The sequence below is a fragment of the Gossypium arboreum genome, chromosome 1 (assembly GCF_025698485.1).
Source record: "Gossypium arboreum isolate Shixiya-1 chromosome 1, ASM2569848v2, whole genome shotgun sequence".
NCBI lineage: Eukaryota > Viridiplantae > Streptophyta > Magnoliopsida > Malvales > Malvaceae > Gossypium > Gossypium arboreum.
The window spans coordinates 93,499,397-93,517,197 of NC_069070.1; the positions used below are offsets into that span (position 1 = coordinate 93,499,397).

Consider the following 17,801-nt stretch of genomic DNA (forward strand, 5'->3'; position numbering starts at 1 on the left):
AATCAGAACTGATATTTGATTGTAGCATGTTAAGTGGCAGAAAACTGATTTGAGTCTAGGGAAAAAAGTTCATGGTTTTTAATGGGAAATAAGTAATTGTGGTTACTGTGATATTGTGAAAATTTTACTTGTCCGAGTTAGTAGAGAATTCTTATGCTTTTCTGGTTTTCATCTGTTTGTGGTGGATGCACAGTATCAGTGTGCATTATGCAAGATGCAAAGTACATACATCTATATTTGAATTCCATTTTAATGTGTAATTCATGAAGCTTTATGTTATCCTCTTTTTAATCTGTAATTGAAGATGCTTAAAAGCGTTGGTTAATTTTAATTTTTCATTTTCACAGTTTCAAATGTCCATTCAAGGTAACAGAGCTGCTTCAATGATGAGGCCATAATCTACTAAGAACGTTATTTTTACTTTCATATTTTTCATCTAGAAAGTGACTTTACTTCTGAAGTAGCCGTTCTCCTACCTACAGTAAATGATATGGATTGCAAAAGTTTTACTATAATGGTGGCAGTAATAAGAAAACGTATATATTGTTTTGGTAATTGCTCTTGATGTGGTTACTGTTGCTTCAGCAATGATTTTTAGTGGTTGATTAGAAAAGGATGACAATGGTATCTGTGGGAGGAGGCTTGTAATATATTCTGGTACAACACATTTAGGCTGAGAAATGGAAAGAATTTATTTGACTTTAGGAGCCTTATATAATTTTGAAGAGCCATGTATCGAATATGTTTTTGTAGTCTGGTCGTGCCATGGAATTGTATGTTCAGTTTTCTTTTATAAATCATGCCTACTTTACTAGAGAGCCAGAAGATGCATAGAAAATTTGATTAATATTATCATTTTCATGATTTAAGAACTTGTTACTTTTGGTTTCTAAGTTAAGATTTATGTATGCAAAAATACATTTGTGGTGGTGAGTTATCTTGGGAATCATTACTTCTGGGATTCTCATGTTATTTTAATTTGATTCCATTTGCAGTTTGCTATTTCATCTGTGATCATTACAGTTTGTACCATGGATAACCTTTTCAAGTATAGTGACAAGACAGTAGTGTTCGTGTATTTCTTTGTCTTTGGACTCAGTGCGATCATGCTATCATTTTTGATCTCCACATTCTTTACACGAACAAAGACTGCTGTTGCAGTTGGAACTCTTTCTTTTCTTGGAGCCTTCTTTCCTTATTACACTGTCAATGATGAGGCAGTTGCGATGTAAGTCTTGTGCAATGGACATACCTTATGCTTTTGATCTTTTTTTCTTTCTTTCTTTTTTGTGTGCGATTTCAGTTAATATTTTCTACTACAGGGTATTAAAGGTCATTGCCTCTTTCCTGTCCCCTACGGCCTTTGCTCTTGGATCTATTAATTTTGCTGACTACGAACGTGCACATGTAGGGCTTCGTTGGAGCAACATATGGCGGGTATGTTCTGTATGAGGGAATTTTTTTTCTGCTAGTTATCTAATCTTGGTTCTTTTTGGTTTTTAACTTAAATTATCTTTGCTGCAGGGATCATCTGGAGTGAACTTTTTGGTTTGCCTTCTAATGATGTTGTTTGACACATTGCTGTACTGCGTTGTTGGTCTGTACCTAGATAAGGTACCTCTTAAAACACAATTTTTCATTTCTCTTTTGATTCAAGGGGTTCTAATTGTCAACTTTATCCTAGTACACTGGTTATGATGCATATATTGGAGAACAAGAGGGAGAATTACTCCTTATAAAGGGAAATTTTTTAGTTATAGTTCTGCTGATACTAGAGTTAAAACATTGTTCTAAGCTAACCTTCTTGTGTTACATCTTAAATGTGCTCTAGTAATTCTTAGTTCCTAAAGAATGGCAACATAATAAAAGGCTGGTTGAATTTCACGACTGAAAATCTAAGAAAAGATTGCAAATTCCCAAACTAAACTGCATGGATAATGTTAAAAACAGGCTATTTTGATTATATTTTTCACAAGAAATTACATAAATATTTATACACTAGTGAGCCTAACTTAGGAAACTTCACACTAGGAAACAGACTAATTCTAGGGATGCTGTACCTAAAAACAGCCTTAAAGTTAGGGATAAAATATTTATAGAATCTTATTTGATACACTCAAATATTCCTTAATTAGGAAACTGAAATCTGACACTCCCCTCAAGCTGGGAAGTGGATATAATCCATTCTCAGCTTGCTTACTAATTTTTGAAACAACTTCCCAGACAATCCTTTGGTAAGTATGTTTGCCTAGTACATATATCCTCGATTTAGCCATTACATATACAAACATGTTTAACATAAAGATTCTAAGCTATTAACTACTTTTCTATGCAAAAACACTTAACCATTTCATTAAATTTACAATTTTATAGCTTAGAATAATCATATGTAAAATTTGAATAACTAAAGCCTAGGTAAATGTCTTTTAACCAAAAGAAAAGGACTATACAAACTATATCGAGTCGATGGATGCGGTCTGGATGTTGACTTCACTTATTCGAGACTTAGAGGGTACTTGAACATGTGCACAAAATAAATAAACCATAGGCTGAGCAATATGGCTCAGTGGTACTTCCATGACTTAAAATAAAATAAATAACATATGCATTAGTGAATTGTCACAAGGTATATAATATCAGTGACTATTCTATACATGTTCTATGATGCCAAATAATTCTATTAACATATTCACATTTGAACAACTATAGCAATAGTAAAATCAATTCAAGTCAGTTATCCACTACTTAACTTTAAACTAATTCATATTGACTACTATAGGCACAGATATATTATTTCATCTACCATCACCAACATGTATACATATATATATTCAATTTCATGGCAACATTTCAACCATTTTCGAGCCTATTGGTTCACTATTATTCAATCAGCCCCCAAGGCTTGTTTTCAACCGATACATATAGTAGTTTACATACCTTATCTATATTAAAAAACATATAAGCATATTATGCCAAATTAACATCCCATAACTTCTATACTACTCTTGTCATCTCGGGTTGCCCGATAACAATGACTTTTGCAATCAAGACTCATTATACCATCCCGGTGATGGTTTGTCCTAATTCATTATTATATCATCCCATATGGCTCAACAATATTTTTTTCGCTAAGTTCCATGTCTTATTGGAAAAATCTTTTATGTTAAACTGTGTACACCCAGCGACATCCCACTGGTTTCTTTCCTCTCGGTAATTTCACTAAGTCCCATGTTTTATTTTTTTCAAGAGCTTCCATTTCAACTTTCATGGTATTTTTCCAATTCTCATCTTCTAATGCCTCGAATACAGTTTGGGAATGGAGATAGAATTTAGGCTAGTAAGAAAGGCTTTGTGGTTATGGGACAAGTTTTTGTAAGACATGAATAGGTATAAGGGATGTTTTGTACAGGCTCTAGTCCCCTTTCTAATAGCAATGAGAAAATCATCTAAATTTGCAGTATTGGAATTCAAAGTAAGTTCAGCAATTACCTCAAGTTGTGTAGGAGAGAAGATGATTGAACTTGCAGCGGTGCCTTCTTCCTTAAGTAAACCAGTAAAGGACGAGTAGTGTCTTGAATTCCTCTTGGTGATTTGGGTGTATTAGGCTCTGTTTCAGGTTGTATAGGGGCCATTGTTTCAAATCGGGCAGATTGGTTAGCAGGCAAGGACTGAGGCGAGAGTGTTTGGTTGTTTGGACGAGAGCGGAATGTCAAGAAGAAAGAATTCTTTGTCCTTATTTCCGTGAATAAGATCTCCCCACAAGATAAGGACGAGTGAAGAAATTCTCTTGTTCTGCAAAAGTAACATCCGCTATTACAAAATTTTTTTTTGTGGCTGGATGATAGCATTTGTACCCCTTTTGAGTGGAAGAATAACCAAGAAAGACACACTTGACAGCTCGTGGATCAAATTTTCCTCTATTTTGAGAATGAACATGTACACAGGCAACACAGCCAAATATTTTGGGAGTAAGGTTACTTGAAGTATTGAAATCAGGAAAGAATTTTGCTAGAACTTGCATAAGACTTTGAGATTCAAGTAGGCAATCTATTTATCAAATGAGTAGTAGTTAAAACAGCTTCCCCCAGTATTGTTTAGGGACATTTTTTTGGAACAAAAGGGCTCTTGTAATAGCTAAAATGTGACCATTCTTTCTTTTGGCAACACCATTTTGTTGGGGTGTACTAACACAAGATGACTCATGTATAATGCCTCTTTCTTGGAAATATGTTGAGAGAAATTGATTAAAATAATCCTTGGCGTTCTCTGACCTAAACTTTTTTATTTTAGCTCCAAATTGTGTTTTGATCATGTTGTAAAAGGTTGGAAAGACAGACCTTACATCAAATTTTTGTTTTAAAAGAAATATCCAAGACACACGAGTACAATCATCAATAAAGGATACAAACCACCGTGCCCCAGAAATATTTGAAATAGTGGATGGCCCCCAAACATCACTATGAATAAGAGTAAAAGGAATGGATGTTCTTTTATTGCTTACTGGAAAAGAGGTACGTTTATGTTTTGCAAGTTCACAGATATCACAATGAAAATTTTCAACAGTTAATCCTTTGAACAATGAAGGAAACATAATTTTAAGGACTCTAAACGATGGATGACCAAGGCGAAGGTGATAGAGCCAAATTTGGTCTTTATTGATTTTAATAGATTCGGATATAAAAGATAAAGGTGAGGAATTCAGAGCACTAACTTCTTCACTAGATTCTTCAAGATAGTATAGGCCATTTACTTCCTTAGCATGTCCAATCATCCTCCTCCTATTCTGTTCCTGAAAAAAACATTGATTGTGATAGAAAACCACTTTACAGTTAGAGTCTTTGGTAATTCTTTGAATGGATAAAAGATTGGTAAATAGTTTTGGAACATGAAGGACATTTTTAAGAGTAAGGATTTTGTTTATAACAATATCACCCTGACCAGCCATTGTGATCACAGAACCATCAACTACTGTTATTTTTCTACTACTAGGACAAGGTGTATATGAAACAAATTTTTGTGAGGAGTGGGTCATGTGGTCCGTAGCTCCTGAGTCAATGACCCAAGAACTTTTGGTATTTGTATCTGAGACTTTAGAATCTTGAGAAGATGATATACCTGAAAAAGCCAAACTACAAGTACCTGTTGAAGAAGATTTTTCCAATGATCCCAACAAATTTTTTAACTTCTCAATTTCTTCTTTATTGAACTCAACTGGTGATTCCTGAGAATTATTTTTTCCATCTAGCTGTCTTGCTGTATTTGCTCGTCCTTGTCCCTTTGGTTGTCCACCTATTCTGAAAAATTTTTGTTTGTTGTCTGTGGCTTCCCATGGAGTTTCCAACATCTTTCTTTAGTGTGACGGGCCTTTTTACAGTAGGTGCACCATACGGAATCCCTGTTAATAGGCTTTGTACGTTCTGTCTGTCTATTATCTTCACTAGTTGGTCGCTCCAGCCAAATCTCCTCTCACTTACAGCTTTTGTAACCAAGGCTGAACTATCCACTTGATCGTTCTCAACCATAACTCCTCTTCTTCCTTCCTCAAGACGAACAATTGCAATTGACTCATTTAGTGATGGTAGTTCCTTTTTTCATGTATTTGAACTCTTCTTGCATCAAACTCAACATTTAGTCCAACAAGAAAATCATAAATTGATCCTTTTCAACGAACCTTTTCAGAGTCTGCATCTTCACCGCACTTCATTTGAATGTCTTGGTAATGATCCATCTCTTGCCATAAACTTTGCAATAGATTGGAATACTCCTTGATTGATTGACTTCCTTGCTTGGTGGATGAAATCTTAGTCTTGATTTCATAGATTTGAGTAGCATCTCGAACTTTAGAATAAGTTTGCTTCACAGCTTCCCATATTTCTTTGGATGTGTTAAGAAACATGCATGTATCACTGATTTCTGGCATCATAGAGTTCCATAACCAAGACATTACCATAGAGTCTTGTTCATCCCAAGCATCAAACTTAGGGTCTCCTTCTTTAGGTCCAGTTCCGAGTAAGTGACTCAGCTTTCCTCTTCCCTTCAAGAACGTCTGAACCATCGAGACCACTTCAGGTAATTTTTCCCATTTAGCCTGTAGGCTACTTGGATGTTCTGAAACTCACTTGTTGGGTTTGAGTTGTTCAGAGAAACTTCTGACACATCCCCGGTGTTACTAATCTTGACAGTTTTAGTCATGTTTCGTTTGAATAAATTCTACAAGCTTGAGGGCTGGTTGGGAGTCAGGAAAAAAAATCGCCAGACAAAGAAAAAAAATCCCAGAAATCGGGCTAAAAAAGCTCTGATACCATGTTAAAAACAGGCTACTTTGATTATATTTTTCACAAGAAATTACATAAATATTTATACACATAGTGAGCTTAACTTAGGAAACTTCACACTAGGAAACAGATTAATTCTAGTGATGTTGTACCTAAAAACAGCCTTAAAGTTAGGGATAAAATATTTACAGAATGCTATTTGATACACTCAAATATTCCTTAATTAGGAAACTGAAATTTGACAGATAAGCTGTATATGAAGTAACTAAGGGAGTAAAGACATGATAAGGGTGAATGTTTTGTCTTCCTCTAAACCCATGTCCTTTATCTTGACACTCCCAAGTCCAAGTTATTGATTTCCTAAACAATCCCCCTAACAACTGCATTGTAGTTTGGTTTTAAAATTAGGATGGTCATTTCAGAAGCACTTCTATTGAAGAAATTCTTTGATACCGATAATCAAATCAAACCTTTTAATGAACAAGATTAAACTATATTTTGCTGATCTTGCCTCACTGTCAAAATAAAAATATTTAATCAATGATTTTAAACCCTGCACAAATCGCAAAATAACTCAGTATCACTTAAAGTGTTTTGTTGTCATAAAATCAAACCGATGGTTCCAACAATTATTATTTCTGTTGAAATATCTGTCCAGACAGTGTATTTTCAAGTCGACAGGTTGTCACTTGAAGTTTTGTTGTTGAATTTTGTCTCTGACGGAGATTTTCTTTGTTCCAAAGTTCTTTTTTTGGAAAATTTTTTCTTCCAAAGTATAATAATTAGAAGGGACTAATATATATTTACTATATGTCTCAGGTATACCTTGATCTAGTGTATCTTTTTTAGTTATAATCCTTAGAAGTCAAGAATTTTGTTCCTAGTATCTTTTACAATATTCAATGCTGTAGCAATTAATTTAATAGCTTAATTAAGCAGCATTGTAAAAGTATTCTCAAGTTAATTTGGTTGACTAGAATCTTACATGGAAGTATGCCAGATCTATGGGTTTGTTATGCCTTGTCTACCTTCTCTAGAATATTTTATGCACAATGAAATGTTCCTTGGATCAGGTTCTTCCCAGTGAAAATGGAGTTCGCTATCCTTGGAACTTTATGTTCCAAAAATGCTTTTGGAAAAAGAGAAGTGCCATAAAACACCATGTTTCCAGTTATGAAGTAAGAGTTAATGATACAATCTCCAAAAGGAAAAACATCTTTCCTAGAAAGGATATGTCTGGACCAGCTGTGGAAGCAATAAGCTTGGAGATGAAACAACAAGAAATCGATGGCAGGTGCATGTACTGAAACTAGTATGCTTTCTTATTTTGTTCATTTTAATTGGTTTTGCTCATTAAATATAATGCTAGATATGCAGATGTATCCAAATAAAGGACCTGCATAAGGTATATGCCACCAAGAAAGGGAAGTGCTGTGCTGTTAACTCCTTACAGTTAACCTTGTATGAAAATCAAATTCTAGCTCTTCTTGGTGAGTAACTAACTTTCAAACCTCAATATCTGTCACATCCTTGTCTTCTCCTAAACTGCCATCTATTTTATCAGATCTGAAACTGATTGTTGGAATTCCAATAGCCTAAAGTTGCTTCTTCTTGTAAGGTCTTGTAGGTTTTGCTTGTGTATTGATCATTGAAGTTTTTGTTCAGGGGCAGTGGTAGGATCTGCCTCCTATTGTTAAGTCCAACCATTTGATTTCATTTAAAGAAGCCTTTGATAATTAGGCTGTTAAATCATTGACCTTTTTACTATATCCCGATTTGCAGTTGATGGGTGTGTATTTCATTGAAACATTTAAAAGCTTATCTGAGTTTTCTATGTGAGAGGAGAACTAGTTCATGAGAGATCAACCCATTGGCTGCATTATATAGTTGTGTATATCCTTTAATGGGGATATGATGCTTTAGTTCTTCTCCACATAAGATCCCTTTTTTTCATGTAGCATTGATAAGAAATCTTGTCCATATATAGAATCTCCATATTGCATTTGATGATGTCAATTCTATTAATTTTGTGCTATTATTTTAAAGGGCACAATGGAGCTGGTAAAAGTACCACAATATCCATGCTTGTTGGCCTTCTTCCCCCAACATCTGGAGATGCCTTGGTGCTTGGAAAAAGTATTCTAACAGACATGGTATGTTGTATTTTTCATGGTGTTTCCACTGTTCTGTCGACATGATTACGCTGTATGGCTTCTTGATTAATATTTGTAAAGGAGTTTGGCTAAGATCTTGTGTGGTTTGTACTGCAAACTTCCATTCTGTTTATGGTTGTTCTTCTTAGTGGCTTGTAAGTGCTGCATTATGGTGTTTTGATCTGGTCCATTAGTTAAACGGACAATATTTGGAGTCAACATTTATTCAATAGCATCTCACTTTGAGGTGGGCAATTTGTTTGAAGGGCCAGCAGCATGTAAAGTGCTTTTGTAATTATCTTTTATATTATCCTGGTTAATATTGTTGAAACTGAAAACTTCACCTAGTGGTTCCACCTGTTGTTTCTCTTTTGTGGGTTTTATTGTCAAATTTGTAGTCCTGTCAGACTTCATAATAAACAGGACTTATGATCTTTCAAGTATGTGCAGCTGGTTTTAGATCCATTTATGATCATAAGATTTTTAGATAATATGATATTTAGGCTCTTTTATGCATAATAACAACTCTCTAGTCTATCCCTCTCTTCTAAAATGCTCCTTGGCCTGGTTCCCTTTTATGTATTTTCTTCCTTTCTATTTAGTGAATGCATGGTAATTGACATTGTCTCAAGCAACTTTGAGTTTGTTGCATCTTTTTGATATATGGTGCTTCAGCCTTGTCAGGTTCTCAACTTACTTTAAATAAGTTTTAAGCTGATTAAGTTTTATTGTCGCAACGTTGTTATTATTATTGTTTTATTTTCATTCTTCTTTTTCAATCACTTTTGTTTCTTTTGCTGTATTTTTTTCTCCTAATGTTATTATTATTATGTGTATGTCCTGTAGAAAGAGATACGCAAGGGATTAGGGGTCTGTCCACAACATGATATCCTTTTCCCAGAATTGACTGTAAGAGAAGCATCTTCTAATTTTGTATTTGTACATATTTAAATTTGTGGTATTTTTTTGTTTAATTAAATTGGTTCACATTGAGCATTCTAAGTGCATGCCATAAGTGTTAAAAATTTGGTTCTTCATGCATAACAAATGTTACTTCAAGGGCACTTTTGGATTGTATGGTAGAAGAAACAAGCTTTTGCCACAAGGAGGCTAATATGATATACATCTATTTGATTATTCTTTCTTACATTGTCTTGCTTTGCATGTTATATCCTCTTTATCACATGTTTATGAAAAAGCTGTGTGGTTATATAGGTTTGGATGCAGGTTCATATCAAACTATACTCGGTTCTGGTTCATTTTTCTCTAATTACTCATTAGATAGTACTGGAAATATTTTGAGTTTTGTAAGATCTTTCCTCATTCATCTCAATGTGTGTATGGGCATCCACAAGTAAATGCAAATAATATGTATGTGCCCACTAATCTTAGTCATATAGGTGTATGTATATGTTTCTCGAACTTAGGACTGAGTTTTGGACACAGGAATGGGTCCGGTAGTTACTAAATTGAATGTTGATGCCTGTATTAGTTTCCACTTTGAGGTGTCGAATAAGTGATCAACACAGTTATTTTAAGAAAAAGGTAGAGTCGAGCATGTAGGTCTATATATATGGCATTGATACTAGAAGTTCCCCCCCCCCCCCAAAAAAAAAAAAAAATCTATTTTGTAGATTTTGTCTCCCTCAACTGAAATGGTTATCCTCCCTTACAACAGTTTTTGTAAGCCTTCTTCTAATGCTGTTTATGGAAGTTAGCATGCTTAAATTTTGCACTCTAGAATAATTTCTTGTAAAACTAATCCTGTTGCACACAACTTCCTGTTTCCAATATCTTCTTATAGTACACAACTTCCTTTTCTTTTGAAAAATCTAGATTTCCAAATTTTGTTTCATTTCCTTGATATCTATACATTCTTTGAAGTTTCTGATTGGCAATTATGGTGACTTGAAGTAGCAAAGATTAATTTGATATTTTGATTGATTCCTATTTTCAGGTCAGAGAGCATTTGGAAATGTTTGCTATATTGAAGGGTGTGAAGGAGGATGGTTTAGAGAGTGCTGTAACTGAGATGGTTGATGAAGTGAGTTCCTATCTGCCTTGCTGGATTTGTGTTCATATCTTCACTAGTATTCTGAATCTTTAATTTCTTTTTTATAGAGCAGCAAATGAGATCTGTTATTTTGAAATCTATGAAGCTATGCTTGAGAACATGAAATTGCAATAGTGTATTTTATAGCGTATAAATAGATAAAACTTCAAAGTCCATAAAGTCCATCAGTAAATAGAGATACAGCAAATCATTAAATTTGATATCAAGAAAATCATCATTTTATGAATTATTTCTTTAATTCTTATATTTAAAATCCAAATCTCTTCTTTCAAATTTAAGTTTTCGAGAGCAGCTGAATGTTTAGGTCAATTAGCTTTCATAACAGTTCAAGGTTAATTGTTTAATTTCAGGTTGTTTTAGGTTTATAAGGTTTGGATGTTTTTGAACTGTGGATTTCCATGTGGCATTTACCCATTTTTGTTGAGTTTGTTGTAGCCTTATGTTCAAATTAGATTCGTTTGCCTTTATTTATTAACTTTTCTTTTATCTGATGAATACCTAATCCTCAGAATAGTTCTTTTATTGCAATTCTGTTGGGCTCGGATTCTATATGCATCAGAGGTTTTAATTGAACTGAGGGTAGCTGGGGACCTTGTATGGACAGTGTATTCTGCACTGTGAGGCTTTCTGAAAATGAACTGTTTAATATGATAGGATCTGAATCAATTAATTTGATATATATTTTTTATAAATGTGTTCTGCAAAAATTCTAGGGGTTACACATAACAGAAATCTCTAATTCTTTTGGGAGACTCTGTGAATTCAATCATCTGAGAAATTTGTTTTAGATTTCTTATAAGGAAAAGAAAAAGGAATCTGATATGCCTTTTTGTCTCAATCTTAAAGTCCAAAGGACCTTTCACATGGTGTCTACTCTCTCTCTCTCTATGACTGGCCCTTGGATGGCTGCATTTTTTAACTGCTACTTTTATGGTCAGGTTGGTTTAGCAGATAAACTGAACACTGTTGTGCGGGCACTTTCTGGTGGTATGAAGAGGAAATTATCTCTTGGAATTGCATTGATAGGAAATAGTAAGGTGTGAAATTGTTCCAGGTCATGATTAATGTTTCTTGATTCTGGAAGTTGTCATTGTTAATTCTTGTTTTTCTTTTCTTATTACAGGTTATTATTCTTGATGAACCTACTAGTGGCATGGATCCATATTCAATGCGCTTGACTTGGCAGTTAATAAAAAAAATAAAGAAGGGAAGAATAATATTACTAACAACACACTCAATGGATGAGGCTGATGAACTGGGGGATCGGATAGCCATCATGGCTGATGGTTCTTTGAAATGCTGTGGAAGGTTGACATTGTTAACCAAAATTTTTCTCCATAAGACCAATTTTTTTGAAAAGCTTTCCTTGAAAGAAATCAGAAATCAGGCATTATGGATCACATTTTTCCAAAACTAAATAACAGAGATATAATTTGTGCTCTTGCTTTTGAAAAGGATTTGAAATTATTAGTGTCTAGTAGTTTGGGACTCCTGCAAGACTGCTGACACTGTATGAATCATCTAGATGAAGGGCACTAAAGATTTGGGATTTCTTCCGACCAATATAAAATTAAAATAAAATTATTTATTGATCTCTCTACCTTCTTACTATTGTTTTTCTCACCCGTAATACATGAACACCCATCTTTCATAATGCGGGATTTTACACTTGATTATAGGCTAAAAGTATTGTACAAGATGTTATCTTTTATGTTATTTTTTGGCCAGAACCCTTTTTGTTATTTTGTTGGAAATATTTAGCAGCAGTTCCATAATTTCTAATGCCTATTTTGTAACAGTTCCCTATTCTTGAAGCATCAGTATGGTGTTGGTTATACACTTACATTAGTGAAGGTTAGCTTCTGTTCTTATTATTATTTCTCCTATGATTTTGTTGAACTATTACTTTTATATATTTTCATGTCATCCTTGGTGGTTTGACTATTCATTTTCCTCTCAGAGTGCACCAACTGTTTCTATAGCTGCTGATATTGTTTATCGATATGTTCCATCAGCTACGTGTGTTAGCGAGGTACATGCTTTTATGCTTTTGTATTTGTATTAAATTAATTTAATGTTAAATCTAAGGAGTACTCTTCTGTAATAACATCGTATCTGTCTACACTGTAGAAATCAAAGTAATTCTCTATCTTTTTCTTATTTTTCAATAGAACATGTTACATCTTTTATATATACAAACTATGTCTCTAATTTAGAAAACTCTAAGTTAGGAAAGATACTAATATTAGGAGATATGATCCCTTAAAATAAGGGATTGTAATAAAAAGAATATTTACAGAATCCCTTAACTGAAGGGATGATAATAGTTCATATATTTCTATAATTCCTATACTCCCCCTCAAGCTGGAGGATATACATTGTATAATCCCAGCTTGAATAGGAATTTATTGAAAACAGGCTTTGCTAAAGCCTTAGTAAGAATGTTTGCAATCTGTCCTTCTGAAGGAATGTATGAAAGAATGGCTGTCTTTTTGTTGACTTGGTCAGCAATAAAATGCCTATTAATCTCAACATGCTTTGTTCGGTCATGTTGAACTGGGTTTTTGGCAATCTGAATGGCAGATTGATTATCACACAAAACTTCAAAGTGATCCTCCTAATTAGTGCCAAGTTCGTTTAGTAATTTAAGTAGCCAAATTCCTTCGCATATTCCCAAAGCTAGTGCTCTAAATTCAGCTTCAGCACTACTCATTGAAACGACAGATTGTTTTTTACTTCTCCAAGTTGTAAGGTTACCCCAAACAAAAGTGCAGTAGCCACCGGTGGATATTCTTTCAGTGAGATCTCCGGCCCAACTAGAGTCTGTAAAAATCTTAACAGTTCTATCTTGTGTCTTCTTAAACATTAAGTCGTGTCCTGGAGTTTTCTTCAAGTACTTGAGAATTCTATTTGCTGCTGCCATATGCTCTTCAGTAGGATTAGTCATGTGTTGACTTATCACATTTACGGGAAAGGCTATATCTGGCCTCGTCAAGGATAAGTAAATTAGTTTCCCAACTAATCTTTGAAATTTCTCTCTGTCTACTAAGGTCCCATCTTCTTTGTTGAATCTCAAGTTTGCTTTCATTGGTGTATCAGCCGGCTTACAACCAAGAAAACTAGTTTCTTTGAGTAAATCAAGTACATTCTTTGGTTGATCACAAGTCCTTCTTTTGATCTTGCCACCTCCATTCCTAGGAAATACCTTAGCTTTCCCAAGTCCTTGGTTTCGAATTCCTTGTTTAACAACTTCTTCAAATTGCTAATCTCTTCCTCATCATCTCTAGTAAGAATTATGTTATCCACGTACACAATTAGGATAGCTTTTTTATTTGTAGAAGTTACCTTGATGAAAAGAGTATGATCGGCAAGGGACTGCTTGTAGCCATTTTTAAGAATAACTTTAGCGAACCTCTCGAACCAAGATCTGGACGATTGTTTTAACCCGTATAGAGACTTGTTGAGCTTGCAAACATTGTTGCTACCTTCAGTAGACTTTAAGCCAGGTGGCAATTTCATATAGACTTCTTTCTCTAGCTTGCCATTAAGAAATGCGTTTTTTACATCAAGTTGGTGTAATTGCCAATCGCAATTTACAACCAAACTTAGGAGTACTCGAATAGTGTTAAGCTTTGCCACAGGTGCAAAAGTTTCTGTGAAATCTATCCCATATGTTTGCGTAAAGCCTCTGGCCACTAGTCTACCTTTGTATCGTTGGATACTTCCATTGGAGTTATACTTTACAACAAAGATCCATGTACAACCGACAGCTGTTTTTCCTTGAGGAAGGTCTGTAACGGTCCAAGTAGCATTTTTTTCTAGTGTACAAATTTCCTCTTCAACAGCCCTTCTCCATTTTGGATCCTTTAGTGCTTCAGCTATGCTTGTGGGAACCTGTTCTTTATCCAAGGTTGCTGTAAATGCTTGAAAAGAAGGCATCAATGAATTATAACCAGCAAATTTTTCAATAGGATGTTTGGTGCACTGTTTTACTCCTTTTCTAATAGCAATAGGGAAGTCATCTAGAGTAGTGGACTTACTGATTTCTTCTTCCATTACGGCAGTTAGACCCAAATCTAATTCTCGGCAAGAATCAGATTGCAAAACAGTCTCAGGGATATATTTCTTTTTTTTGTGCAGACACGAAGCTGTCTGGGTGGTGTTGTTTTTGGAAGACTTTCAATAGGAGTAGGTGTATTTTCAGGAAGGGTATTTAAAATAGGTGTGGTTGAATTAGTGATAGGTATTACAGGAGAATCAATGGGAGTAGTCACGGGTGACAAATCTGTAGGTAAAGGCGAAAATAGTGGTAAAAAATGTTATATCCATAGTGGTAAAAAATCGTTTAGAAGGAGGATGATAGCATTTATAAGCCTTCTTGATTAAAGAATACCCAACCAGTATTCATTTTAAAGACTTAGGACCTAACTTGGACTTATTAGGAGCAATATTTTGGATAAAAACAGTGCAGCCAAAGATTTTAAGTGGCAGAATGGAGGAGATAGGCTTAAAATTGGGAAAGTGCTGCAAAAATATAGATTGAGGTGTATGAAATTTTAAAACCTTACTAGGCATTCGGTTGATTAAATATGTGGCAGTTAATAAGGCTTCCCCCCACAAATATTTGGGAACATTAGTGGTAAACAGAAGAGAACGAGTAACTTTGAGGAGGTGCCTATTTTTTCTTTCGGCAATGCCGTTTTGTTGTGGGGTTCCAACACAAGAACTAAGCTGAACTATGCCCTTTTCCCTAAAAAAATCACCCAAAGACCTAGCAAAAAATTCACTTCCATTATCAGATTTAAAGAGCTGAATTTTAGACCCAAATTGAGTGAGAACCATGTTATAAAATTGTGCAAAAATACCAGCAGTTTCAGATTTATCTTTCAGCAAATAAGTCCAAGTTATCCTACTGTGATCATCAATGAAAGTGATAAACCATTTACAATTATTAACATTCTTCACCAGAGAAGGACTCCAAATATCACTATGGATTAAAACAAAAGGGTGAGAAGGCTTGTATGTAGAAGGAAAATAAAATGATTTAGTATGTTTGGCAAGAGAGCAAACTGTGCAAGAAAAAGAAATTGGCCTTTTATTAATGAATAGAGCAGGAAACAATTTTGCAAGGTATTGGAAACTAGGATGGCCTAAACGAAAATGCCATAACATAATAGTATCAACTTTTTTAAAGCGGTGAAAGATTTGGAGATCTCGGTTTTAGGAGAGGAAGGGAGGATATAGGGGCCATTCTGCAAGCTGGCCTTACCAATCATCTTCTTCGAGTTCAGTGCCTGCAAAGTACAATCAAGATCATTAAAAATTGTGGAGCAGTGCAAGTCTGTGAAAAGTTTACTAACAAAAATGAGATTGCAAGCCAGATTTGGTACAAAGAGAACATTTTTAAGAGCAATCTGTTCATTGAGAACAACAGTGCCATGTCCTATTTTGCATAAGGAACCATAAGCTGTTCTGACAACTTTACCAAAGGTTTGGAAAAAATTGTGAAACAAGGCCTTGTTACCAGTCATATGATCCGTAGCACCAGAATCAATGATCCAATTAGGAGTGAACTGGGAGGAGAAAAATGCTGTGGAAGAAGGGTTATCTTCTGGTTCTTTCATGACCAGATTACCCTCACAAGACCCCTGAAACTTTCCAAACAGTTTTTGAAGTTTAGCAATCTGTTCTTTGGTGAAGCTAGTGACAGATGTGGCAGCGACAAGGCTAGATTTATGATCTTGAGAGTTCTTGGACTTCCAATCCTGAGACTTACCATGAAGCTTCCAACACTTCTCCTTAGAGTGGCCAGGCTTTTTGCAATGATCACACCAAGGTCTCCCCCGTTTGGAAGAGGAAGATGATTGATGGGTCAGTAAGGCAGATCCTTCAGGAGTGTAATATGGTTCATCGGGCAGCATCACACACCTTCGGCTTTCTTCCTTCTTGACCATAGAGAAAGCCTCTCGAAGGGAGGGAAGAGGAGAAATAGCCAGGACCCTCTGGCGAACCTCGTCCAGGTCCTTGTTTAAGCCTTGGAGAAATTGAAAAAGCCTTCGCTGAGTGACAATTTGCTGATAAAGGGCAGCATCTCTTGTATCTGCCCAATCGTGCTGTGCATACAAATCTAATTGCTGCCAAAAAGCGATAAGGGTATTGTAGTAGAGAGTGGCGGGCATGGTTCCCTGATTAAGGGTGGCTGCCTGATCTTCAATATGATACAATTCGACAATGTTATCAGTGCTAGAGTAGGTTTCGCGGACTGCACTCCAGATTTTAGCGGCTGTGGTGTAAAGAAGAAAGTTTCTGCTTAATACTCGGGGCCATGGAATTAAGGAGCCAAGTCATAACCTGACCATTGTCATGCATCCACTTAGCAAAACCAGTGTCAGTCACAGCAGGCTTCTTTATTTCACCAGTAACATAGCCCAATCTTTCTCTGCCCAAGAGAAAAATCTTAACTGATTGGGACCATTCAAGAAAATTGTTGCCATTCAATCAATGGTAGGTGATAGTCAATCTAGACGAATTTGAATTTGATTGAGCATCAGAACCAGAAAAATTTTCTGGATTTGAAGTAATCTCTGGAGTAGGAGAAGAAGAAGTGTCGGACATGGTCTAGGTTGGAAAGAAACCGTAACCTAATTTGATACCATGTAGAAATCAGAGTAATTCTCTATCTTTTTCTTATTTTTCAATAGAACATATTACATCTTTTATATATACAAACTATGTCTCTAATTTAGGAAACTCTAAGTTAGGAAAGATACTAATATTAGGTGATATGATCCCTTAAAATAAGGGATTGTAATAAAAAGAATATTTACAGAATCCCTTAACTGAAGGGATGACAACAGTTCATATATTTCTATAATTCCTACATACACCTAATGCTTAACGGGCTAACTATTTTGTTTGAATTACTGGGTATTCTTTCCTCAATGAGTCTGAATTGTTTAGGAGTTAATAGAAAGATCTCTGATTATTGTTTAGTGTATCTGCTTGTTACTGAAGGCATGTAATGCGATGGTTTTATTACATGTGAAGAAGGTAGGGTGGAATATATAATTTTTGCTTATAAAAGTTGGAAAATACTTTTGGTAAATAATTTTTTTTCCAATAATTAAAGTGTTTTTATCTATTTTCTCATAGTAGATTAATGTGAAATAAAAACAAAAAAGTTCTTACAATTATAGGACTTGAACCAAGGTTCGAGATTTGAGATTTAAAATGTTGGAAAATTGTGTATACATGGATTTGAACTAGGGGCAATTCATAAATTACAATTAAAGCTAAACA

At 34.9% G+C, this 17,801-nt stretch overlaps 1 protein-coding gene across 1 annotated transcript in view; it reads left to right on the forward strand.

Annotated features, from left to right (window-relative positions):
• The window catches only part of LOC108482899 (ABC transporter A family member 1), a 32,202-nt gene that overhangs the window by 3,216 nt on the left and 11,185 nt on the right, over window positions 1–17,801 (forward strand). The window contains exons 9-20 of the mRNA XM_017785998.2: window positions 996–1,228; window positions 1,323–1,437; window positions 1,525–1,614; window positions 7,349–7,569; window positions 7,653–7,765; window positions 8,322–8,428; window positions 9,275–9,337; window positions 10,386–10,472; window positions 11,441–11,539; window positions 11,626–11,810; window positions 12,302–12,356; window positions 12,463–12,534. Of these exons, the coding sequence (XP_017641487.1) occupies window positions 996–1,228; window positions 1,323–1,437; window positions 1,525–1,614; window positions 7,349–7,569; window positions 7,653–7,765; window positions 8,322–8,428; window positions 9,275–9,337; window positions 10,386–10,472; window positions 11,441–11,539; window positions 11,626–11,810; window positions 12,302–12,356; window positions 12,463–12,534 (1,440 nt within the window). The remainder of the gene's footprint in view (window positions 1–995; window positions 1,229–1,322; window positions 1,438–1,524; window positions 1,615–7,348; window positions 7,570–7,652; window positions 7,766–8,321; window positions 8,429–9,274; window positions 9,338–10,385; window positions 10,473–11,440; window positions 11,540–11,625; window positions 11,811–12,301; window positions 12,357–12,462; window positions 12,535–17,801) is intronic.